This window comes from Lepidochelys kempii, chromosome 2, assembly GCF_965140285.1.
Source record: "Lepidochelys kempii isolate rLepKem1 chromosome 2, rLepKem1.hap1, whole genome shotgun sequence".
Lineage (NCBI taxonomy): Eukaryota > Metazoa > Chordata > Testudines > Cheloniidae > Lepidochelys > Lepidochelys kempii.
The window spans coordinates 53193664-53220308 of NC_136381.1; the positions used below are offsets into that span (position 1 = coordinate 53193664).

The window sequence follows — 26645 nt, forward strand, 5'->3', positions numbered from 1 at the left end:
ACCAGCTTTGTTTAACTTGAGTATTAGACACCAAAATTCTAATATCCAATGCCCAGGGCTCGAAAACAAGCAGTACTCACTGAATGCCATACAATACCTCTATGAAACCACTACTTTGTTCTCCAGAATCTCAGCTTTTTAAAAAACTTTACAAACTTTTTTCATTTAAAAAAAGAGTAAGCTTCTACTCTTGTTATACTTGAAAAGAAAAACCCCATAAATATGAACCAAGTGTAACTAAGGACTTGTCTACACAGGGAAGCAATTGTGGAATAAGGTAGGGTGTGGATTTAAAGTGGAATGGCTATTTCTGCACTAGTTCTCCATGAGGACACTTATTCTGCGCTTAATCCAAAATGGATTAAACTAAACCACGCAAAGGCACTCTTAGTGTTTACATGAAGAGCTGGTGTAGAATAGCTTTTCTACAATAATTAAAATTAATTAATAATAATTACACACATAAGTATTATAAATCATACTTATTAATTTAATAATCATTCCACACTTAGCAGTTACAGGTTATTTCCCAGTGTAGAGAAGCCCTGATACAGAGAAGTGTGCTTGAGTCTGGAGCGAGCCTGGAACAATAGCTCTGACTGAGGAGTGTGACTTGCCCCATTCATTAACTCAGCTGCCCAGCCATGTAATTGAAATGTCAACAGTTAACTATTTCATTCCTTGTGCAAGAAATTCGAGGGAGGCTCACAGAGCTGCATGGTGTATTGTGAGTGACAGCTCACTTGGATGCCACAAGTGGATGGCATTTGGGGAATCCTACTAATTTTCCCCCCAGTCACGAAGAAGTCTAGAGAGTTTAGGAAAGTCACAGGCTTATTGAAGTCCCAGTGAGGGGGAGCACACACTATTATATCTGAGCCATCTATAGTTACCAGCATCCAGTTTTGGTGACTCACATCACAGAGCTTATTTTGTAGGTGGAGCGTGGAAGAATGCCATCACCTTTCCCTCTAGGCCAGTGCTTCTCAAGCTATCTGATGTGGGGGACTGGCAATATTTTTTCCCAATGTACGCTCAGACCAGCAGCCAATGGCTCGCGGACCACCACCGGTCCGCGGACCACCACTTTGAGTAACACTGCTCTATGCAATCTTACCCTTGGCTGTGACTGAATGCATAGCACAACTCAGGATGGAGTGTTGTGAGCACAAAGATCACTTTAAGCCACTCTTGCACTACCCCACTCCTGGGCTATCTGTGTACTGGACTGGTTTCTCCATTGTAAATTAGATCAGCCTAAAGACTGCTCTAAATTATGCTCACTGCCAGTGACCTGAAGGTTCTGGTATGGTACACAGAGATCAGCAGTATGCAGGAAAGCACTGGCTATCTCCCCTTTTGCCCCTAGGAATGTTCCCTGTTGTGGCTGGTGGGAGAGATGGCATAGGAGCCACACTGTGGCCAACTCTGCTGGCTTTACAGCTGCCATGCAGTGTGGCATAGTGCAAAGTAGCTCAGTGCAGGGGAGAATCTCTCCTTGTTTTCTGAATGAATTTTTGTAGATCATGGGAGAAGCACCATTAATAGTATACGTTTTGTTGACTCTCAGGCAGTGATCCTCAGTTGTTTTTGAAGAAACCAGAATGCTATCAATGGTGCAATTTATAAGCAGGCTCAGAGGATCAGAAAGCAAGGCAATAAGATGAAGTTTTTAAGGAATCCATCACACATTGGTGTATACGTCGGCAAGGTAACTGATGACCTGCCAAAATTGAAAGATCAGAAACTCAGGTTGGAATGACAACAGTTGAGGATATTGATGCCCTATCAAGGGAAATATTAGCTGAAATAAATGGTAAAAAGATTAATCTTCTGATTCATATCACAAGCATCTCGGAAAATAACATTTGGTATTGTGAGATGGCATATGGGGCACACTGCAGGAATGAAAATCAGTAGAGGTGGGACCAAGATATATCCAATCTGAAAGATGTGTTGGGAGCAGGTTTTACCACCCACCCATGCTTTTGAGTGCAATATTGTGCTACCTGTAGTCTTGAAACAAAAAACCCAAAACTATTTGACCAACTCCTGAAATCCCTGCTCAGTTTTCACACAGACTGTACACAGACTCAGCTCTCTCTCACTTAAAGATTTGGCTCACTGATTTTTATATTGGACTCTCTGTGAATCCTGTGTGTGGGAAAATCAGCCATAATTCAAACAAATTCATTTTCTACCAGCTTTGTTTGACTTGGACATTAGACACCAGAATTCCAATATCCAATGACCAGGGCTTGGAAGCAACTGGTATTCACCAGACGTCATACAAGCACCTCTCTGAAACCACTACCTTGTTCTCCAGAATCTTAGCTTTCATTTAAAAAAATGAGTAAGCTTCTAGCTGTTACAGTTGAAAAGAAAACCACAGAAATATGAACCAAGTGTAATTAAGGACTTGTCTACCCAGGGAAGCTATTGTGAAATAAGGGAAGGTTTTTGGATTGGACACCAGGGATCAAGCCTTTACAAAGGACCCTGTATGAATTGCTGAATTTATTTGCAAACTTCATGGCCTGATTATTGCAGGACAAAATGATGACGACAACCACCTTTGGCGTTACTGAAGAATAAACCTAAAGAGGGAAAATGAAGAAAAGGCAATCCAGAAAAACTGCTCATTCTGTTTAGAAAATATATGAAGCATTACAATTCTGATTGTCTTTTTTGGACAATAATTCTAATAAGAATGCGGAATTGCATAGCAGACGTCCAGCCCAGTGTGAAAAAAGTAAATGGTACAAATCTAATCTCTTCTCATGGCAATTAAAGTTTTTTGTTTGTTTGCAATTTTGCAGCTCATTTTGGAGGCTATATCAACAAAGTTATGTAGGCTTGAGCAGAAGTATTTGTGATGTTTTCTAGCTCCAAAGATTTTTTTATAAAAACAAAACAAAACCCTAATTTTAATGGAATCAAGCATTAATGTCAAATGTTCTTCATAAGTTAACCCAGAATGGTAGCGCAATCAATGAGCATCGTGGAATACTTCCCCAAAGCACTGGAAACAGTTAATGTTAAGGACCAGGTTTTAGCCCTCGGCCTTCACCTGTTCATGTGCAAAATGGCACCTGCACATAACTATGCCCTTTAAATGCAAGCCCAGTTTTTCCCCTGAATTGGATAGCTTTGCAGTATGCCACCAGTGTGCAGCAGCATAGCATATGGACCCACAAAACCCATTTGGAGCCCTGTACAAACAGATGTTAGACTATTTAAAGGGTGCACACAAATGTCTAGTTTTTTTGCATCTGCAGTATGTAGGCACAAATATGTGCATAATTAATTTTGAGCATGTAGATACAAAGGGTGGTGACAGACTTAACTGAACATTTACCCATAATGTTCAAATTAATCAGTGATCACTTCAGTGGGTATTCTCACCAAATTAATTACTTTATATGGCAATGGTATGATTTGTATTTAAGGTGCATAGTAGGATTCAAATATTCCTGTTCATTTTATTTTCTGATGCCACGAGGTTAATGCTCTGGAAGTTGTTAACTTACCACTTTATATTATTTTTGTTTCCATAATTCTGCTTGGTGAAGCTATGAAAAACCAATTTGTAGAATCCTGATCGTTATGGTCACTTGTGACACAAGTTAATGGGGTTATTTTGTTGAGCTAATGCAACCATATTGTCAAAATGATATTTTAATGCTGTTTTCTTGTCCCAGAAGAAAAAAAAATCATATAGTGGTTCACAGTGCATTTGAGAACAGAAATGCATATGCTGTCCAGGCTTTAGATCAAAGCAGTTATAAAAAGCCACTGGGAGTTGGGATGTTACTAACTGTGGGCCCCTAGCTCTGTGCATGGAAAGGGGACACTCCATGTACAAATCTCTCGCCTGTGTGGAAGAGGGACTCTATTGTCTCCACAACATTGTCTCCACCCTGAACTTCATGGGGGCCTCAGTGTGATATAAGGGCCTCGCTGGGGGAGATATGGATATGACAGTACAGGAGGGGGCAGGATGGGGTTGGGGGAGATGCATCTTCTCCCTCACCAGCTCTGCAAAACCTCAGCAATTAAGATAATATAAGCCACAACCTGTATTCTCTCTTCTGCTTAGCCCTTCCAGGTATCTGATGGGCCACCCTGGCCAGAGAAGCCTCTGGTAGCTCAACTCCAGTAGGACTGAGGGGACTCTTAACGGGTGTCAAAGCTGGTGCATAGGCATTGCGGTTTCTTGTGCATCCCTAGCATCCATTCAGATCCCAGGAAATCTGCCAGATATTTGGGATAGGCTCCAAAGCTTTTTCTTTGGAGGGAGCAAACTCTGCCTCCCTCCCCAGCAGTACTTTAAGTGGTTATCTCTGCAAGAGGATCCTCTTGGAGCTTTCCTCCCACAGATTCCCCTCACACAGGAAAGTCTGATTGAGCCATTGCAATGGACTATGTAAAGAAAGAGCCAGAGGTGCCTTTTAAACTGGGGAGTGAATTCAAAGATTCAGTGTTCCTATGGTGGTTCTATTTCCTTTCCAACTACCTGTGCTCCCAGCATTCCCCTTTAATGATGGTTTATAGTTGCCTGTCACTGGTGCCTCTAGGAAAGTGAATGTTACTAATGCCGCCCTGCAGAAGACCAAGGGGGATGTTCATTTTTAGGATACTCATCTCACTTCTCAGGAGGTCACCCCCACTCTCTTAGACCATCTTTAATGGACAAACATGGTGCAAGGCAGTTGTGTGTTTTAGTTCTGCATCAGTGGTTCACAGCCTTTTTGGGTTCACAGCCCAGAAAATAGCCACAAAATATTACCCTACAACCCACCATATCACTCACTCCCTTATGTGGCAAAGGACTGTGGGATTTGGGTCATGGGATGTGAGTGACAGATGTAAAAAGGATTTGGGGGCATGTGCTGCTGGGGTGAGGTAGATGCTCTTGGGGTTTCTGGCCACCTGTAAAACACTCTGCTCTGAGGGTTGATGCTGAATACCGTGCATGGGGAGGGGATGGAGGAGAAACTTTTCAGTCCGGTGCTGGGCAGGAAGAGGTGGAGCGTGGGCAGAGGCTGCAGCAGGAGGAAAGAGTGAGCTTCCTTCCTCTACTGTCAACCCCCACAGTAACAGGGCTCTGTTTCTTCTCATAGTGCCATAATATAATAAGGTCTTAGAGACCCAGAGATTTTATAGCTCTCAGCTGAGGGGCACAAAGCACTGAGTATCCCATTGCCACCCTCTTTTGGGTCACACCCCGTTGAATGAGAATTGCAGAGATGCTCGGAAATTAGCAGAGTAGCTTCCATTCACATTCTCAACTGCTACAGTCTCCCTCAGGCCAGCCCCTGATTTTATGTAAGAAAGCCAGATACTTTTCTTCTTTTATGCTTTAGAAAATAAAAATGGAGCCCACAGTTTAAAAGCTCTACTCAGTGTAGTTCTAATGCAATGACACTCATTCTGAGATTGCTTTAGCTGCCTGAGGTTTTAGCTAAATGGGGCTTTTATTATATTATGGCACTCTGAGAAGAAACAGAGCCCTGTTTCTGTGGCAGTCTTTGCATCCGTTCTGCCACATAACTTTATTTTTATATTGTTATGCAAACCTGCAAGTGCTTGAGTTAGAAACATATATCAACATGGACCTGATTACTCTGTTGCTCAGGCAAAACCCTCATGGAAGCTAATGGGAGTTTCACAAATGAGGATTGCAGGATCAGGTCTTCATAGATGGGTTGGGTTTTTGAATAGATGGATTTGCAGCCCTCCCAAAACGTCATTGTTTTTAAGGTGTATCTTTCATATTGTTTGTTCAAATAGTTTTTGCGCACTCAAATTCTTTCCCCTGCACACATGGGTTAGAATCTGCCACCTCTGTGACAGGTGTTAGTACTGCAACAGTGTGCATGCAAAGTTGTGGGTACATAAATAGGAGCTGGTTGAAGTCCCAACAAAAATGAGACTCAGCATCTTATACAAATCGCACACAGCAGCCAGACTATTGGTCTCCAAAAAGCATAAGGTAATATGTGAATTACCAAATAACACTGACACTGCAGTATTTGGTAGACTAGTTCCCCATGTGTGATGTACCCTCAATGTGACTTGGTAAATAAAAGACAAATCAAGAAATAATTAGCTCTGGCTTTAAAAGCTTTTTGAAACTATCAGTAGTCTAATGCAATATGTACAGACGGCTTACTAAAAATTTGCTTAAAGCCAAACAGTTCACTCCAGCATTTCCAGTGTCAGAATATAGTTACTAATGTGGCTTTGAAGATAATCAGCATGCAACCAGAATCTTAATCTCTACACAGTATATAAAGTATCTTAAAGTAATTATAAGGTTCAGATGTGAAAGCAAATGGATTCTCTACAAGTTGCCACAGTCCACTTACCTCAATCCCGTTGTATCTAGGCACTATACTATGTATTACCCTGTGTCAAAAATCTCAAATTCCTGCCCAAGGTGCCTACGTAGTGTGGAATCTTCAGGACTGCCATAGCTGCACAAGCAAACTCTCATCCTGAGGTTTCTATCTTGTCCCCAGCCATGGCCGTATAGTGTCTATGAAACCACCTAAGCTTCATCTGCTTCTCCATTGTCTTGCCTCTTGTGCCGTGACTTACATCTGTGCAAAATGAAGTCACAAGAGGTGTAAACTGCTGCCACTGGTGAACTGAGTGGAGAATTCTGAGGGGCTAGCATTTTGCAATCACTTTGCTCCAGTGTTAATGACAAAGCTAAGGGTAAGGCAGTAAAGAGTCAGGTCCATGGACTCCCTACGCCCATGGAATCCCTGTGCTAAAATGTTTACAGTCTAAGCAGAAGACACAGACAAAGGCTGGGAGGGGAAACAGAGGGGCAGAGAGGTGAAGTGACTTGCCCGGGTCACAGGTCTCCTGACTCCCAGTTCAACAACCGCACTGCCTCGCTTCTAACATAGTGGGGTGTTATGCATTCTGGTTGGCCAAATACTGTTCAACACAATGCTCCTGCAGATTAAAGCTAACTAAAGTATAATTGTTATTGCCTATCTAATGAACCCATTTTTGATTAAAACAATACTTTCGCTGTGGGATAAATCCTTGTCCTGAGGCCTGGATGATTGTATGCAATGTCTTAGCACAACAGGGCTATGCTGATGGCACTGGACATTGTGTAAGACTTAACTCAGAATTTCTTTGCTTCTCAAGTTTTACATCTCAACCTCAGCATCATGTGTTTTGGAAGGGTAGCATTATGGTAATTTTATTTTTGATAATGATATTGTCTTCCATTTGGGATCACCCTGATATCTTAATGTGGTCTGGACAGACTTTCTCTGATGATTCATCACTTGATCTTGTGTGGACTATTGACAAACGGATGTCATTTTATTTCATGTTGACGGAGCAACACCTTGACTAGACTGTAGTGATGTAATCCTGATACACTGGTTGTCTTGCCATTGTAATCTGGGTTCCGAAGACTCACACTGTTGTTTGATTTCATCTTGGCATCACAGCATCTTTATTTTTAGTTTGACTTGATATCTCTGTTTACATTCCCAGCAAAACTTGCATTGACATTACTATCAAATCACTGAAATCACTCTGTGGCCTTTCTCAAGAGGGCATGAAATTAGCTGTATTACCGAAATATTGTGAAATATGACCAGCTTTTTGTTCTGTGTTTGGACAGTGGCTAGCTCAATGAGCTCCTGGTCCATGAGCAGGGCTCCTAGGTGCTATTGCAATACAAATAAATAATGCTACTAAGTAATAATAATACTGTTCTTGCTCAATTGCTATTCTCAAACTGTAGGGCCACCTCCTTAACTGGTGTAAACTGGCATAGTTCAATCAAAGTGTCATAACTCCATTGATGAACCCAGGGCATTTTACAGCAGCTGAGGATCTGGGTCAGAAACCAGATCCAAATAGTTGCTTTTAGTTGATCTGCAACTGGAACACAGGTATAGAAAATGAGTTTGATAATGAGAATGGATGTCGTAGGATGAATAGGTGTATCCAAATTTCTTATTAATAGACATCATATTCCACTCTTAAGAATATATTTTAAAATATCTTAGACTGCTTTTTTAGTACTTTTTAAATTGTGCTTTGAAGGCACCATTGCAAGAGTTCAACTTCATCATAACATCAGGCACGGAAAATGAGCTCCTAAATTAAATTACATGGTGTATTTCTCTGTCTGTTTTAGACAAATTTAGCCCTGAGTGAAATCAGCTAAATAGAAATTTCTATTAATATGTAGAATTAATGACATTATAAATTGCAATACAGGCAGGCTCTTGATTTTTATTTTTGCATAATTAGAGATGTTCAGTGCTTGCTGAACCATTAAAATGAGGGCTAAACCTATTGCTGTTACTCTCACATTATAACTACCTTGAGAATCCATTTTAGAGATAATATATTGCTGTAAGAGCTGTGAAAGCAATGCCTCAGGTTAACCTAGATATGTCATCTAAAGAAACTCCTATTTTAGAGTGTCTTAAAAAAGCACAGTTACCACGCAGGATCTTGTTATTTTCAGAAAATGATTTCTGTTATCTGACATAATTTTGATTAGTATAATTTTCAGCATTCTGCATGAAACATACTTAATCCAAAAGCCAAATATGTGTAACAGTTTCCTCTTTTGTACTCCACAATTACTATTGTGTTTTCCCCCACTGCTGACTAAATATCAGAATGCAATAGATAGCACAGGCTGGGATTTTAAAAATCCCATTTTGTATGGAAACTTGGATTCAGGATATTCCATAGGATATTTTAAACAAAAGACTTCCCATCAGTTTGGGAAAAAAAAGAAAAAAGATTAGTTTGGATGCTTGTGTACGCTTCCAACTGTCATATGTAAGTGGTGTATTTAAGTGATAAAAGATATGTATTATAGCGTGTTAATTAATAATTGTATTTTAAATGTGTATGCCAGAAGAAAATAATTAATGACACATTATAGCAGACTATGGCAGCTAGCGAAGGCCACAGTTGAGTCTTTACTTACACCTGGTCTACCCTACATTTTTGTACTGAGAGAACTATGTTGGTGAGGGGTGTGATTTTTATTACTATTATTACAACCTCTCATATGGATGCAGTTATACTGGTATAAAGGGGCGTTATTACAAGCATAGTTTATTCTCCTTCCTGTACAGGAATAGCTCGAGTGGTATAAATACTTTTATACTGATGTTTCTGCATCCCCACTGGGTGGGGTGGGGTGACACTGCTTTAACAGTAAGGTATAGTTAAAGCAGTACAACTTTTGGGGGTAGACAAGTTGAGGCCCTGATTCAGGAAAGCATCTTAACTAAGGAAAACCCTTAAGCACATGCTTATATTTAACAATAGGGGAAACTACTTTTGGTGCAAAACTCTTGCTGTTTTGAATAACTTTGAAAGCACAGCACAAAGTATGCAAAGATGTACATATAGTCAAGTCCCACCACATATCTACAGAGCAGATTTTGTTCTCAGGGAAACACAGGTCCTTCTAAGGAAAGCATGAGAATAACCAGACAGCAAAGCCATCAAAATCTTAACTTTTGGTTTTTTTGTCAGATTGAAAACGGAGCATCCACCTGGAACTTCAATGTTAGTTGTGTTCACAGTGAGGAGGCATTTTCCGAGCATTTAAGAACATGCATCTTCTCTATTCACTGTAAGGCATCCTTGGAATATAGTCAGGCGGGCACACTTTCAAGATTGCCTAGAGATGTCCAAACATCTGAGTGCCCTTGCTAATGAAGCCAGCTATACTGCTTGAAGAGTGGAGAGGAGGAGGAGATAGAGGAAAATATTTACAAGGGTAGTAAAGAGAATAATTGTAACAGTCTTTGTAACTATTAGCCCAGTAACATACTTAGTGGAAGTAAACCGGAAGTGTGTGAACACTCTAGTGGATCAGATGCCTTCAGGTCAGCTGGGAGCATCTGTTTGGGAAGAGTCACAAATAAAACACAGGGCCTATTCCTCAGCTGGTGTAGCTGAATGGATCCTGCTATTGAACAAAAACATGAGATAATACTGGAAGCAGGGTGTGCAGATTTTAGAGCAAATGTGTGAACCAGAGCTTAGTATATTTGGAAACGTCTACATAGACCAAACTTGAAAACAAATCCAAATGAAAATCTGAGTGATTTTATTTGCATGTTGAACTTATTTTTCTTTGTTTAGTAAAGCTGGCAATTTCAAAATACTGGGAGTAACCATAGTCACTGTCATGAGTAGGTGCTTACCCCTGCCATGTGATTGGTCTAAATTTCAGTAACCTTGACCCACGTCAGGTGACTGGGCCAGAAAATAAAGGCTTGTCTCCTACTAGCACTCCTGTGTGTCACACCTTTATTATGCTATTTGAGAAGGAAACTAGATCTGGAGCAAATGGAGTCACTGGAATCCTTCAGTATCAAATGGAATCTGGCAGAGAAATGGTGGTGATTGTTTTAAGGATTTTCCTGGAAGTGAGTGATACTGATGAAAAGGGTTAAATCCTTTGCATCTGTTACTCTGGGGAGGATTGCAGTGTATGTAAGCTGTTGTAATGCAATTCAGTTAAAGTATATGATGAGATTAAGAGTGTCAGGAAAGAAGCTTCCATCAGGGTGTGGACCACAAATAACAAGTCCACCTACCTGATGTGGCCCATGTCCTGCACTATTCTACTATCACAAATTCATCCTCATTCCTATTAAAGCAGGTCTGAATTTTTCTAACTCCTAAAACTGAGTTATTATATTTAATTGGCAATCAAGTTATTAATGGATGAAATCCTGGCCCCACTGACATCAATTGCAAAACTACCATTGACTTTGAGTCCTGGATTTCACCCAATATTTAATCAATGTACTGGAAAGCATAGTAGGAGGCAATGCTAATAATGTGACATTTATGACCTATTTCTAATGTTAATGTCATTCTATGGCTCCCACTTCCTTCTGTAGGATTTAAAACCAAAATAATGCTTTATTAATAATAATTACTTGATTTATGTTTCAACTAGTGCATTCTCCCAGTTCTTTATAAATACATGAAAGTATTTTGATTGCCACTGTTAAGAAACTAAATCAATAGTATATTGCTAGACTGTATCGGTAATAAGAACCAGAAACATTAGAAACATTATTGAATTCTTTAACCAGAAAATATGAAAAATGAAAAATTTTAGGGGAAAAAGATTGATTTTGCCCTATGACAATTTTGCTTGAGTCCTGATTAGCTGGTGGAGCAAACAAATTTATTTAATTGACTAGAAGACAAGTGAGTGCTGGAGAGAGACCTTCAATTGTAACATTACTGTAATAAAACTAGAATAAGGGCAACTGTCTGGAAGAAGCTTCCCACATTACAAGTAGCTTTGGTCAGATTTACATAATAGCACTGCAATGATTTTCTGCAGATCTCAAATCAATGCATAAATGTATGAGCTATTACAATTCATGCATACTGTACTTTTTAAATTTGGTGGGAATTCTTAACCATGGCTTTCATGGTATCTTTCTGCCTTCCTTCACAGACTATATGTCATATCTATAGATCAATTCCTAATCTTAAAGACGGCATTGAGAAATGGATTTCTGATTATTGAAAATTAGTGATCATCCCTAAGGCTCTGATCCTGGAAACACTTATGCTATGAGTTCTTCTGTCAAGTTCAATGAGACTACCCATGTATGTAAAGGTACCCATATGAAGATGACTCTGCATGGATGGATCCCTGCACCCAGGCCCTTGGGCTCAGTTGACTTGAATGGGGCTCCACACTGGCACAGGGGTGGAGTTACTGAGGGTGGGATCCACAAAGGGACAGAGGCGTTGGAAGGCTGAATGTCAGAATGTCTACATTTTAGGAACCTAAGAAATCACAGGAACGCGGTGGTCCACAAAGCTGAGGAGGAGGTGGTAGTAATGGGTCCCTCTGTATAGAGTTTAGAGCACTCACCTGAGACATGGGAGACCCAGATTCAAATTCCCCCTCTCTGCCAGAGAGGGAGAAAGGATTTGAACACTCTCAGGTGAGTGCTCCAGCTACTGAGTTATAGTGTGTTCTCATGTTGTGGTCCCTCTGTCTTTCCTTGTGAAGCTGTTCCCGTGTGGATAAATAATGAAAGTGATTGGAACTGGGGGACTGGACTCTGGCTCACTCACTTGCTAGGTGAGTGCCCTAACCACTAGAGTACAGGGTCATTCCCTTGCTCTCTTTCCTTTTCTCTGGCCCAATGATTATTTTAGTATCTAATGATTAATGTGGCTAAACCTCTGCTGGTATAATCATTTAAGTCAATTTACACCATCTGAAGATCTGGCCAAAGTATTTATTTCTTAATACATTTCAGATATTAAAACATGTATCCAGTACAAACTAATAGTACTAAAACTATTAGTTTATATTTTTCAAAGTCTAACACTATTTATTTTTCTCGGCCACCACATCAGAAAATATGGAGTTTTGCAGGTTGCCCAACGGTTTTCATTTATAAGGCTGTTTTTCATTGCTTATAACATTGCCAAACTTCAACCATTTGGGCTGTAATATTCTATGCCAGGTGTCTGCCTCAGGCTGAACTTTCTGGGAAAGTTTCAGCAAAAACAGTTCAGCCATTTCTGAGAGTAAGACTAGGGAAACATATGTTGTTTTGCCCATTTTAAAATTCTTGCAACCATTTAGCTGAGACGGTATAACACCACCATGCTTTGGTACCAGGGCTTGACAGTTGGCAGGGAGGTGGCTGTTATGTCAGAAATGTGCCTTTTGCTTCACAAATTTGGCTAAGTTATAAACCTTTGAAAAATCTCATCTCAATCTCCACACATGCTGAGTAGAAATGTGTTAGCATTTGGCTACATTCTCCATCCCAGGGCTGCAGGGACCAAGCAGGACTTTTCCTGCACAGCTCCTCCCAGCTTCTGGAGGACACAGTAGTGCCAGGCTCAGGAACTGAGTGCAGAGAGGCTATCTTGTGTTCTCAGTTCTCCCCTTGCTGGCACCCAGCCAGCATGAAGGAGGTGGAAGCAGCCTTCCTGAAATGCAAAGGGAACAATAGCTGCACGTAAGTGGCAGCAGATAGAGTAGATTTGGACAAGGAGCATCCTGGGGAGGGGGGCAAAGAGGGGAGATGGGGACTGGGAGCTAGTAATAGGGGGAATGACTAGGAACTGTTGGGGAAAATGAGGGCAGAGGGCAGTGGGAGCCAGCTGGGGGTGTGGAAAGACTGAGATGGGACAAGGGGTATGGTTGAGACACATTGGTTGGGCAAGCAGATTGGGACGAGGATACTAAGATGGGAAATCTGGGATATAGACTGTGATTGGGAGCTAAGGTAAGAGAGGGATTGGGATTCTGATGGGGAGCTTTGAGGAAAAGTCTGGGACTGGTTGGGCAGGGAGACTGGGATGAGGAACCAGGAGATATTGGGGGTTTCGGAGACAGGACCAGAACAGGGATAAATTGAAGAGGATGAAAAGAAGGGGGTCACGCTTAGGGGTACAAGGACAGAAACATCTGTGACCATGAAAGCACACTTCTTTCTAGCACCTGAATGGAGCTGTTTTTTCAGTGTTCTTTTTTTAAAAAAACCCCTGGGTAATGACATTTGAAAACAACATTGAATGTAGGTTTGATTTTTGTTGTTGTTGTTTTTTAATGTATTATTATATTAAAACATTTTCTTGCAGACTTACTTTAACTGTTCTGTGCAGTGTCTTGTGTTCAGTGGCTGGGCATTTTTTTAGGTTGTTGTTCAAACATCACTCACATCTTGGCAGTATATTCTTTGTGTAGGAGAGGCCCAGAGCTTTGTGGTTTAAAATTCCAGTGCACCATTGACAAGATGTATAGGTCATACATTTGTACAGCACTCACAGCATCTTCAGTGCATTTGACTCTCACTAGTATATTTACCATTCAGGCCTCCTGCTACTAGAGGGCAAAGTCATTTATGCTAGGAGTTCACTGCAGTGCACATTAAAGTTCACCAGATAAGCTCCTGGCCTTCCTGACATTTTAATAGTGAATAAACTGAATTCCACTTCATTAGGGAGTAACTTGCATCCCTAATTACATTCAGATTTAAAATGAATATCTTACGATTAATGGTTTTCAAGAATGAATTGTTAATATTGCATGCATTAATTTTTTAAATGTAGCATCTTGCTTTCCTGGCAAAAAGTCATTCTCCTTGGAAACATGTAAGTCTTCAATAAATGCTGACGAATCACTTTATAAACCACAGTGAGTGTGGGCTGTAATTACCTACTTATTTTTATTTAAAAACCCCCCACCAGACTATGATACTGCAAACTGTCAGACGGCAATCTTGACAGCAAAAAATTATCTAAAGGTATCAGGAAAGGTATCTGTTCAATTAGAAATGCAATCTTTTGTGTTACATCTTTTCAATGTAATCTTTGGAGTGTCACGTGCAGACTTCTGCATAGTGTCTTATTCCAATGTGAGTTCCTAGAGAGAAACTGTTTTTCCAGTAAGAAAAGGAGTACTTGTGGCACCTTAGAGACTATCGAATTTATTTGAGCATAAGCTTTCGTGAGCTACAGCTCACTTCGTTGGATGCATACTGTGGAAAGTGTAGAAGATCTTTTTATACACATAAAGCATGAAAAAATACCTCCTCCCACCCCACTCTCCTGCTGGTAATAGCTTATTTAAAGTGATCACTCTCCTTACAATGTGTATGATAATCAAGTTGGGCCATTTCCAGCACAAATCCAGGTTTTCTCACCCCCCCTGGATTTGTGCTGGAAATGGCCCAACTTGATTTATTTGGGGATTGGTCCTGCTCTGAGCAGGGGGTTGGACTAGATGACCTCCTGAGGTCCCTTCCAACTCTGATATTCTATGATTCATATCAAAGGTTTGAGGAAAACAAATACACACAAAATAGCTACTTGTGATCTTTAATGAGGCCTAATTAAAATGGGTTGTAAACGTCACTGCCACAAAATCTCTTTGAGAATTAATAGGGAAGGGGTGGCCAAACTTACTGGGCCTCCAAGCCGCATCTCTCAATCTTCAGAAGTTTGAGAGCCAGGGCAGGAACAAGAGCTCGGGGTTTCAGCCCCACTGTGGCTGAAGCCCTCAGCCCCAGCAGGTGCGTCCCGCAGTGCTGAAGCCCCTAGACCCCCCTCTCCACTGGACAGAAGCTCCTACCCCACCACCCCACTGCAAGGCAGAGGTCCTGAGCTCCTCGCTCCCAGTCTGGTAGGTGGAGAAGGGGGAGGAGGGCAGAGAAGGGGGATTGCGAGCAGCACTTTATGGTAAAAGAGCCACATGTGGCTTATGAGCCACAGTTTGGCCACTCCTGTAATAGGGTCTGATTCATGTATTACATTTTAATTTTAAATATTTCCTAGGGGGATACACAGATTTCACTCTTTCATGCATGCATGTTGGGTAGTGCAATGCCGAGTCCTTAACGGGCAGAGTGTCATTTACTGGAGCTCTGACCTGGCTGAGGTCTGTAGGTGTTTCTGTAATTTAAATGTAAGTAATAACTCCCAGTAATAACATTAGATACTTATGGGAGTTTTGTCAGTATAAGAACTGCAGGAATGGGCCCAGTGTACATAGCAAGAGGAATAGAATAAATGTACATGGAGAAATCTTAGGCCAAAAGGACATTTTATTTTTTAAAGAAATTTAGAAAGGGTGGAAAATTGGGTTGAGATGGAAAGCGATAGCCATGGGGTCACCGCTGGGAATGTATATAGAAGTACTAAATTTATATCTTAACATGAACGAGTCTTTTAGTATGTACATAAAAGAGAGAGAGAGAGATGTATAATTTTTTAACCACAAGCTATCCTAAGGATTTTAAAGACCCCTTTAGGCAATATAACACTAATATAGCTTCAGGAAAGAAGTTGCCAGATTTCTTGATCTGATCACTGGGGTTGTTTTTGTTTTGTTTTTTAAAATTGTATAACATCAGAGGATCTCAGAGCACTTCCATGCCTTAAGAAATTGAATTTCACATCACATCTCAGAGGTAAATGAATAGCATTATCCCCATCTTTTTGATGAGGAAATGGAGGCACAAAGCAATTAAGCAACTTCACAAATTAAACAAGATGTCTGTGGCAGAACTGAGAACAAAACCCAGGTCCTGTGACTCACGGTTATGTGGCTTAACCACAAGACCATCCTTTCTCTACAAAATAAGTTTATTGTAATTACAGATTCTTCACATTTGAATAATTATTTATTTTGTATATATACATGCCAGAGATTAGAGTGATACTCTAACAATGAAAAAAATTGTTCAATAAAGCCTAATACTTGATGTTAATGCTATGTACCAGTTTAATTGCACAGGCCTGTCAGGGTAGCTTAAATTTACTTTCACTCATTAACTAATATTATTACCAGATTGCAGACAGGAAAGGGAAAGCACACAGATGTAACAAAGAATGACATAATCACAAAGCAGATACGCATGCTGGGTACTGCTCAGACACACAACATTTTGAAGTATATTCTGTTTCAACAGATCACCATTTTCTAAGATGTGTTCCTACAGTTAGGCTCCTAGATCCATATGCAGGCATCTAAATAAAATTGTCCTGAAATTCAAAGATGCTGAGTAATTATAACTCCATTAACTCCAGGGTGAGTTGTGGGTGCTCAGTATCTCTTAAAATCAGGCCACTATTTTGTAGGTTCTTAAATATGGATTTGAGGATGACTGTATACACGTAAATATGAAAATGTTGGCTCCTGTCTATCGAGAGAGGGATACTTGCTCTTGGATTAGCGTTGTTTATAAATCGAAGAAAGAACAACAGTTTAGACAGTATCAAAGGAATACAGAGCCTTAGGGCTCAGGCGTACCCTCAGATACGTGTGTATGAAATGCAGCGGATCATGTGAAAGCAACTACCTGGTTTCAGTGGCTCCATGCACCTGAGGGAAAGACTCAATCCTGCTCATGTTGAGTTCAGTAGTAGAGCTTCAACTGACTCCCATGGATGCAGGGTCTGGTCTGGAGAGTCTACATCCCCGAGGCTGAATCCTCAGCCATCCATTTAATTGATAAAGTAGTAGAATACATTTTCTTTATACTAGAATAATAGCAGTGTAGGACTGGAAGGGAACTCAAGAGGTCATCTAGTCTTCTCCCCTGCACTCAGGGCAGGACTAAGTAATAACTAGACCATCCCTGGCAGGTGTTTATCTAACCTGATTTTTAAAACCTTCAATGATGGAGATTCCAAAACTCCCTAGGCAATGTGTTCCAGGGCTTAACTACCCTGACAGGAAGTTTTTCCTAATGTCCAACCTAAACCTCCCTAGCTGCAATTTAAGCCAACTGCTTCTTGTCCTATTTTCAGAGATTAACGAGAATAATTTTTCACCCTCCTCCTTGTAACAACATTTTATGTACTTGAAAACTGTTATCATGTCCCCCCTTAGTCTTCTCTTCTACAGACTAAATAAACCCAACATTATCAATCTTTCCTCATTTTTGTTGTTGTTCTCTGGATTTTCTTCAATTTGTCCATATCCTTCCTGAAATGTGGCACCCAGAGCTGGACACAATACTGCAGCTGAGACCTTATCATCACAGTGTCTTGCTTATAACACTCCTGCTAATCCATCACAGAATGATGTTTGCTCTTTTTGCAACAGTGTTACACTGTTGACTCATATTTAACTTGTGATCCACTATATAGCCCCGATCCCTTTCCGCAGTACTTCTTCCTAGGCAGTCATTTCCCATATTGTATGTGTGCAATTCATTGTTCCTTCCTAAGTGGAGTACTTTACTTTTGTTGACATTGAATTTCATCCTGTTTACTTCAGACCATGTCTCCAGTTTGTCCAGGTAATTTTGAATTTTAATCCTATCCTCCAAAGCACTTGAAACCTCTCCCACTTTGGTATCATCTGCAAACTTTATGCATTATCTAAATAATTCATGAAGATATTGAACAGAACCAGACTCAGGACCAATCCATGCAGCACTCCGCTTGATATGCTTGACTGTGAACTACTGATGATTACTCTTTTGGAATCGTTTTCCAACCAGTTATGCACCCACTTTATAGTAGTTCTATCTAGGTTGTATTTCCCTAGTTTGTTTATGAGGTCATGAGAGACCGTATCAAAAGCCTTACTAAAGTCAAGACATACCACATCTACCGCTTCCCCGGTGTCCACCAGGCTTGTTACCCTCTCAAAGAAAGCTATTAAGTTGGTTTGACATGATTTATTCTTGACAAATCCATGTTGACTGTTACTTATCACCTTATCATTCTTCTAGGTGTCTGCAAATTGATTGCTTGATTATTTGCTCCTCTATTTTTCTGGGTACTGAAGTTAAGATGACTGGCCTATAATTCTTAGAGTTGTCCTTATTCCCCTTTTTGTAGATTGGCACTATAATTGCCCTCTTCCAGTCCTTTGGAATCTCTCCCGCCTTTCATGAGTTTTTGAAGATAATCGCTAATGGTTGAGAGCGCTCCTCAGTCAATCTTTTACATATATATATATATATTCATATATAACGTCAGATAATAGCAATAGAACAGTTTTTCTTTATAGTATTATTTGTATGAGCAGTTGGCTTTAGTTTTTATGAAGATAGATATCACAGAAGCAGCCTGTAACACTGATTGATGATGTGATGTTTGCTCTTCCAGGAAGCATTTCTTTTGGAGGCAGAGCTTCTGAGAATGTCAGCATTCAAAATACTGAAGAAATGTAGGTCAGAAGGCAAAATACTCATCATTCAAGGGGACTTCCGGGGTACCTCTGTGAAAAGATAATCCTGTCTGGGCTTTTTGATTCCAGACGGCAATTGCCTAATGGTCAGATCTCAGTTCTCCTGGGTTCTAAGTGTGGATCTATCACTAACGTGCTGTTTGGTCTTTGGCAGGTCACTTAAGAAAAATATTTTCTAGTGTGTTGACTAAATTTGGATGACTCTATTTCTGGGTGACAATTTTAAGCCACCTAGAGGCTGATTACTATAGGAAAATAATTATATTCTAGCCGCTTTGCACTATAGCTATTGATGCAGTCATTATTTAATAATAAAGAATATCTGTGTAAAACAAAATCTAGTGAAATGTAGCATTAAACTGCAAACACAAAGAAATGAGCAAAAAATGAAATCCTAAATTAGTTGCTGGTGAAAAAGATGTTAATTGCCAAAATTGATAAGTGAATTATATATAGATGAATGAAAAGCCTTTGGTATGAAAGCTGGGGGATGGATGGACATCTTAAAAGTTTTTACTCTTTTGCATTTTGTGTTTATTTTCTCAGAAAATAATGTGATGTCATGCATAAAATGATGTAATATATGAGGTCACACTCATGCCCAGAAGCATCAGGTGGCAGGTGAAGAAGTGCTGTCAAGTAGTATGAAACTCAGTAATTTCTTGACTATATGAGCTGTTTTTGTTCAAATTGTCAACTGAATTTTCATGAAAAGTAAGACTCACCTATTTTTTAAAAACGGGAAGTGAATATAAACAATATGAAGTCTTAATTTCTCTAATGACTAGTGTTTGGCAGCAGATTTTTGGTGACCAAAACTTAGGATAGACCAGGTGTAAGTAAAGACTCAACTGTGGCCTTCACTAGCTACCATCGTCTGCTATAATGTGTCATTAATTATTTTCTTCTGGCATACATATTTAAAATACAATTATTAATTAACATGCTATAATACATATCTTTTATCACTTAAATACACCACTTACATATGACAGTTGGAAGCGTACACAAGCATCCAAACTAATCTTTTTTCTTTTTTTTCCCAAACTGATGGGAAGTCTTTTGTTTAAAATATCCTATGGAATATCCTGAATCCAAGTTTCCATACAAAATGGGATTTTTAAAATCTCAGCCTGTGCTATTGGTGACCAAAAATCACTAATTTGATTCTGATAATAATAGAACTTGAAAGTGTTTCTAATGCTGGACAATAAATGCTTCAACAAAAGTTTAGAATCATAGGATCTGCTCCTGCTCAATTCAGGCAAAACTCTTAACTTCACTGGACCCTAGGTTCTTTTATTTTTCTTACTATTTAAAGGTAATTTCCCATTGACTTGATCTGCTACTTTGAACATTAATTTTAATTTTCTGACTTTAAAGGTTAGTAAAAAGTTAGATTCACTTTTATAAGAAGGAAGAAGAACATGAAGGTTTAGTAGGTTTGTACAATCTGAAGCTGAATAATAATGGATAGGAACATATTTTTGGCTCTAGTTCAGCATGGTACTTAACCCCATATCTAACTTTATACACATAAATAGTCCCATTAACATCAATAGGATTACTCATGCTTAGAGTTAAGCACCCACTTAAGTGCTTTGCTGGCTGAGGGCCACAGTGCTCAGCACTTTGTAGGATCAAACCCTTAGTTATTAAAATGTTATCCAATATGATGTAAACAGTTACATTAAATAACAATACACAGATTAATAGCTTCACATCTATATTTATTCACTGGATATAATAATAATGCTATATGCTGGTCTTTGGGGAACACATATTTAACAGCTATTATATATTCTTCAGGATGTCTATCCAATTCTGAGTCAATAGCTAAGAAATTAGGGGTTTTTTTAATAGAGGAAAAACTCGGAACCACTTTTATTGCATTTTAATCAATAGGACTGAAATATGCAAATGAGCTAAAGTATGATTGGTTGAGCTTCACTATCCTGCCTACCCTTCCTGTCACCCTTCCACTGTTCATTACAATTTTGAAATTAAACTGAACAATACTTTAAAATATTATTTACAATTTGTCAGTGTAGTTCTATGAGACAGAATCTTATCAAAATTAAGCAGATAGGAGGACTGGGATAGAAGGATAGTTTTGTGTAAGAGTTTTGTCTGAACATGTTTTCATGTTAAAATAGCCTTTAAATGTACAAGACATAATATAGGGAAACTAGATTAGGCTATTCAAAGCCATTTCTGAGTTCTAATGACATTACACGCCACCTGAGCTTCAACCTCCCATTACCAGGATGCCAGAAGAACTGTGGGATATGGAAAGCCCATTATTTCTCTGGTGTCTCCTCCACCCTGGTCATTCAGATATATATAATGAATTGTGGGTATATGAATAAACACATCATATGTATTCAGATTTTATTTGGAACAAAAGGTCAAAAGTTATGTATCATATAGAGTAAAGGGGGGGCATGGATCAGCGTTCATGTTGCACTCCCCATCAGTACCCAGCTCAAGCCAGGGAAGACAGTGATCCAACCAGCGGACCAAATCCGGTGATGAATCCTGGTCATGTGCCACCTGAGGCACATACTGCACAGAAGCTCAGAAGATTTAGGGTAAAATTAAAAGAAATGGCAATCCCTGCGCAGTCAGGTTATATGAAATCTAGTGATTAATGCACACACACATATAGAACAAAAACAACAACTGAAACCTAATTGGCCATTAATAAAAGCATCTTGAGACCTAGATTTTTCATTCTGACAAAATTCCTGTTGAAGTCTAAAGGAAATTTTGCTTGACTAAGGAGTTCAGAGTGAGGCCCTGTGTTACTTGAATGTTGCAGAATATTAAGCACGTGTCTATCTGAGCATGTTTAATTCCATTGAAGTCAATAGGACTATTCACATGCTTAAAATTAGGCATGTGATTAAGTACTTTGCTGGACTGAGGCCATAAACAGTATGGGGAGCCTGATCCTGCACAACATAAGCTGATGAGAGTTTTGCTATTGACTCCAGTGCTGACATGATCTAGCCTTTATTTAGTGCTTTGTAATAATACAGTGTACAGTAGGAAATGAATTAAACCACTGTGATTCCCCTCAATGGACAAGTGGGTAAAAGCAGCATGCGCTGGTCCAGAACCAATGTGGCTTATTTAACCAGCAATGGGAGATTTGCAAGATTGGAAATAACCCTCTTTTTCCCAGGTAGAACTAAAGCTTATTTTCGGAAGAAAACACATTCCTTTTTCATTACATTTCTATAGAAGCAAACCCTTGGAATAGACAAAAAGGTCCTGTTATATTTTAGCACTTGAAATACCTTCTAAAGTCAAATCTCTTAAAAGTAATACTAGAGAAGTGGACAATAGAGCCATTACTCGTCTGGGAGTTTATAGACAGAAGCTGTTTAATCCTTAATCAAATAGTTAAAAAACCAACTCTTCAAAGATTGCAATGCAATTAATATTTTAAAGAAGTTTTTAAAAATATGTAGCTGTATATCTTTAGGAGAGCAAATAAGAGGCTTGCTAATCAGGACCTAATTAATAGGCAAGCTGGGGAGATTTAGTCAGTCAGTCTCTGGGTGAATCTAATGATTTCAACCTGCTGCAGAAACCTTTATATTTGAAGAAGGCCAAGACCATTAATCAAAGACTGAAGAGCCCTTTCTTCTATGGCGACAGAATTCCTAACAGGGGCTTTCTGCAGTGATTAGTCTCCAACTGACTACAAATTATCAATACTGATTACCAGTTTGCTGCAATGGGGAGGGGATGGCTTGCTCAGCACTGCAGAGCTGGCCAGACTCCCACAGCTTGTGTCTCCGTCTGTTTGCATATACAGCTGTCTCATGCCTTTTCCCTACAGGTGACAATGCCAGGTTAGAATGGTTTCCACCCACAGGGATTATTTCTCAGATCAAAGAAAGAGAATCCCAGTGTTGTTTTTACAGGCAGAGCAAGTGTCTGGAGGATTCATGTTAACTTTGGACAAATGATCAAGAATGAAACAGGATTATTATTGCCACAGAGATTCAGTAGTGAGGACGTGGGTTTAGCTTCTTTCTGAGAACCAGATAACGGCGTTTAAACCTTGCTTTCCTTATTCTGGGTGGCTGTTGTGAGCGTGGGGGGAGTTTGATAGGGAAATATTTTGAAACACTTTGATTTCTAAGGCATCACCCACATTTTCCCCCTTTCCAAAGGAAGCAGAAAGGAATTTGATGATAGGGAGATCCTTTAAAAGACTGGTCTGGTGGCTAATGCATTTCGCTCCTTTCCACTCCCTCCACTGCGACCTCGGTTTCCACCCATTCGCACCACAAAGCAGTTAACCGCAGTCAGTGAAACAAAAGGAGTCGGGGGAGGATGTCCTGCGTGTGCCTCTGAATTTTAGCCCTAGAGAGTGGCGATTCCCCAAAAGGTTAAACAAAACCGCAATAGTGGCTCCGAGCCCCTGCGATCATTGGACATCTCGCCTTCTTGCTTCTCAGGTATCAAACGGAACCAGAGATTCCGCTAACTACACCCGCACCCAGAATGAGGGGGATGGATGGGGCGGGGCTGCCGAGTCCACACATACAGTTTGCCTTGGCTCTAGTGGGACAAAGTAAGTAAATAAATAAATAAGCGTGGCACTCCCGACAAAACAGGACGGGGGTGGGGAGAGAAGCTGCTGCGTTACCTAGAAAAAAAAATCCCGGTAGGAGGATACCCTTTATTATCCAATGACCTACTTTTTGTGTGTGCAGTCAGACTGCAGGGGTACAAGATCCCAGGCTTTGGAGCAGGAACGAGGTGGGCTCTTTCCAAAGCAGTTTGGGTTTGTGCACTCAGCCTTTGCGTTGATATCCCTCCCTCCGCCCCACTTCGCAATGTCTACGGGGACCGGGGAGGTGACTGTCGGCTGGGCGAGGGCTCCCTGGGCGTGCTCGGGAGGAGACAGCTGCAGCAGCCGTATGGGTGGGGTCTGTCTGCCTGCATTGTGCTGGGCAGCTGGAGTCTGTGGGGCTGGGCTCTGCAGGTGCCCTCTCCTCAGGAACTCCGGGAGGAGCGGCGCAGAGCGTTACACAAAGAAACCCAATGTCACCCCCCCCCCTTAAAACAAAGGGCGGACCCTGTTCTTTGCAAGGCGATCGGGTTATGCATCGAATTAGCAAAAGAGAAAAGGCTCCCTCTAAATCCCGTCGCTGGGGAGATGAAGGTGTCTTTCATTTTCAGCCACGAAACTGGTCAGTTTCATCGTGCAAGTGTTTTGCTTTTAACAGATCATCGCTAAGAAATAGCTGAAATGAAGAGCGAGCGATATCTTGAGACCTGGCGATAAGGGGCGTTATAAAAACACACACACATACTACATTTCAGAATAGGTAAGGGCACTTTTTTTGGTGCCACTCACAAAAACTCCCTTTAAAACCAAATGTATCTCCTGGAAATGAGTGTTCAACTTATTTGCCTTAATCACCCCAGAGCAATCTGCCATCAGATCTCAGGCTAAGACTTCCAAAGAACCCCGGGCTCCCAACCCTCCTCCCTGCTTTTTGATCTTAAAAAACTAAACAAAAAGAGTTAACATTGTCTTGGCTTTTTCTAAACATTAAGGCCTCTTAAGGGAGCGCCCAGGACAGCCGGTGGTCCTAGGATATAGCGGCTGTTGCATTGGCTGAAGAAAAAGAGATACGATTTCTTACCCATTGCTGTTTTAGCCATGGTGGGATGGATGTGCAGATTCTCAGAGGCTGTGAAGGCAAAGGGGTCCAGCTACAGCAGTGGAGAGGGAGAGAGAAGACTGAATAAGGCACTGAGTCAGCAGCGTGGGGCTGTGCAAGAGAAGGAGCAAGAGGCAGGAGCCCATGAATAATTATCACTCCTCTACCCAAGCAGATTGGCTCTAGAGGTCCCCTGACATGATTCCTGCGCAGCTAGAATCTCCAAGCATTAAATATTGATCCACCAACGGTGCTGGAGTACAAAGTGCTAGAATGGAGTTTGAAATGGAAATCAGTCCTTGAATGCCTCTCCCCCCCTTTTTTTTAGTTTTAATAGTACAGTCCATGTCAAATGTTTTATGTCTTACATGAAAAGCCTATTGGGGTTGAAAGCTCTCCTGTTGCTACCTGGAAAATAGGCACACATGCATTTTTAACACAATTGAACACTGATATGACAAAGGGAGAAATAATTCAAAGGTTCTCTGAGCCGTTTCAGCAATAACATAGTAGTTTACATGATTTTACCTCTGTACATTGCATTACTGTATATTGGCTGTTGCAACACACACAAATGCTTGTCCTGCAAGTTCTTGCTTTTCAATATTTATTTTATGTTTCCCAGGCTCATCCATCAATTACGCATTCAGTGGTAAAACCTACAGGATGGCAGGGATACTAATTACTGTTTGCAAAGTGCTGTAGAAAATGCAAAGCTGTCTCAATGTGAAAATTATTATTATTTCATTATCGCACTAGCCACCTCTTTGACGTACCATCAAAACAACAATGGAAATGTGGGTAACCTGACCTGCCTGGGAGAAGAGTGTGGAATATGAGTGAATGCTCAAAAACATCACCTGAAAGGGGATTTCCTGGGATTTGAGAATTTATAAGGTATTTATCAGTTTTGGAACATGATGAAGAAAAACCTGTTTTGTGGGCAAGGGAGAGGGAGAAAAAGAAAGAATCGAAGGGGAAAACGTTTTCCTTCATTGTATTCAGGGGAAAGCCAGTGAAGTGTCTGGAAACAATTTAAGAGAAATCTGGGCAGTGACCTGAAGCTATGGATGGAAATATGGTGTAACCCTAATATATGTTCTAGTTGGGAGAAAGTCACTGTCCAGGTATAGGCAATGAACAAAGTATGGTATGGGATTACGTGACGGATAGGTTGTCCCATCATCCTTTACTGTATTTATGTATCCTCAGCTCTACCCAGCATCAGAAAATAACAGTGGTAAGTATTACATCACTGGCACACATAGATGTAGGCATCTGGAAAATGTCTAGTCGGGGTAACGAATTTTGGGGAGGAAGGCCCATGGGGCCATTCCAAGGTCTCTCTCTCTCTCCATTGCGATGATGGGGTTCCAGAACGTGCTTGGGCCAACAGTATTCTTCTCCTTCCTCCAGATGTCCCGTTCACTATCACATTTGCCACAGTTTAGTGGTGTTCCTTGTGCTGGACAATAGTCCCGTGTCATTATCCAGTGCGGCTGATTATGCTAAGAAATGCAGCATCCCCTCTGAAAGCGGGGCTCATAGGGTGAGGTGACGCTGTGGCCACTTTCCCCCTTGTCCTCGCGTTTGTCAGTTTCGATCTGCAGGGTGGTTGGTTTTTGTTAATGAAAGCAAGAAGCCTGGAAGTAGGCTGCGGGAGAGGAAACCTCCCACAGGCGGAGAAATACAGGCTGAAGGGTGTGGGTTGTACATAAACTCCTCAGTGTGGACCTATTGCAGCGTCAGGGCTGTTTGAGGTGAGCTGTCAAGACAGTTTTAGTCTATTAGCCTACTGATGGTGGGAAGATGAGGTGGCTTGCTGGGATGTGGTGAAGAGCTTATTTCCCAGCGTGCCCGACCCAAGACCACTCAGCCACACACATGGTAGGAAAACGGTCCCCAGGCTCCCAGGGCCAACCATCCTTTGTGAGTGCAAAGATTTGGGTCAGAGGGCCATCTTTTCCCTTATGAGGTGGGTTGAGGAATTTAGAAGGCAGGGTGGCGGTCTTGGGAGGTGGGGAGGATTGGTGGGGGGCGGGTAGTGAGTGAAATTGGGGGTGCTGCTGGGATGAGGAGAAGCTGGGATGGGTCTGCCTGGGGTTGCTGCTCCTACGGAGGGGCTGGGAGGCTGGAGTTAGGGGAAGGGCGCTGTCTTGAGCTGTGGAAACTCATGGAGGGACCTAGCCAGAAAGCCAGACACTCCCGCTTTAGCTTCCCACAGGGCAGGT

The 26645-nt window shown here is 40.9% G+C and overlaps 1 protein-coding gene and 1 long non-coding RNA gene across 2 annotated transcripts in view; one reads left to right on the forward strand and one right to left on the reverse strand.

The window, feature by feature from the left end:
* Positions 1-24609, reverse strand: part of STMN2 (stathmin 2) — a 56352-nt gene extending 31743 nt beyond the window's left edge. The window contains 1 exon segment of the mRNA XM_073330755.1: positions 24397-24609. Coding sequence (XP_073186856.1) covers positions 24397-24415 — 19 coding nt within the window. The 5' untranslated portion in view covers positions 24416-24609.
* A 1607-nt stretch (positions 24610-26216) lies between these two features.
* Positions 26217-26645, forward strand: part of LOC140906585 (uncharacterized) — a 50383-nt gene continuing 49954 nt past the window's right edge. The window contains exon 1 of the long non-coding RNA XR_012157159.1: positions 26217-26301. This is a non-coding gene — a long non-coding RNA (uncharacterized LOC140906585). The remainder of the gene's footprint in view (positions 26302-26645) is intronic.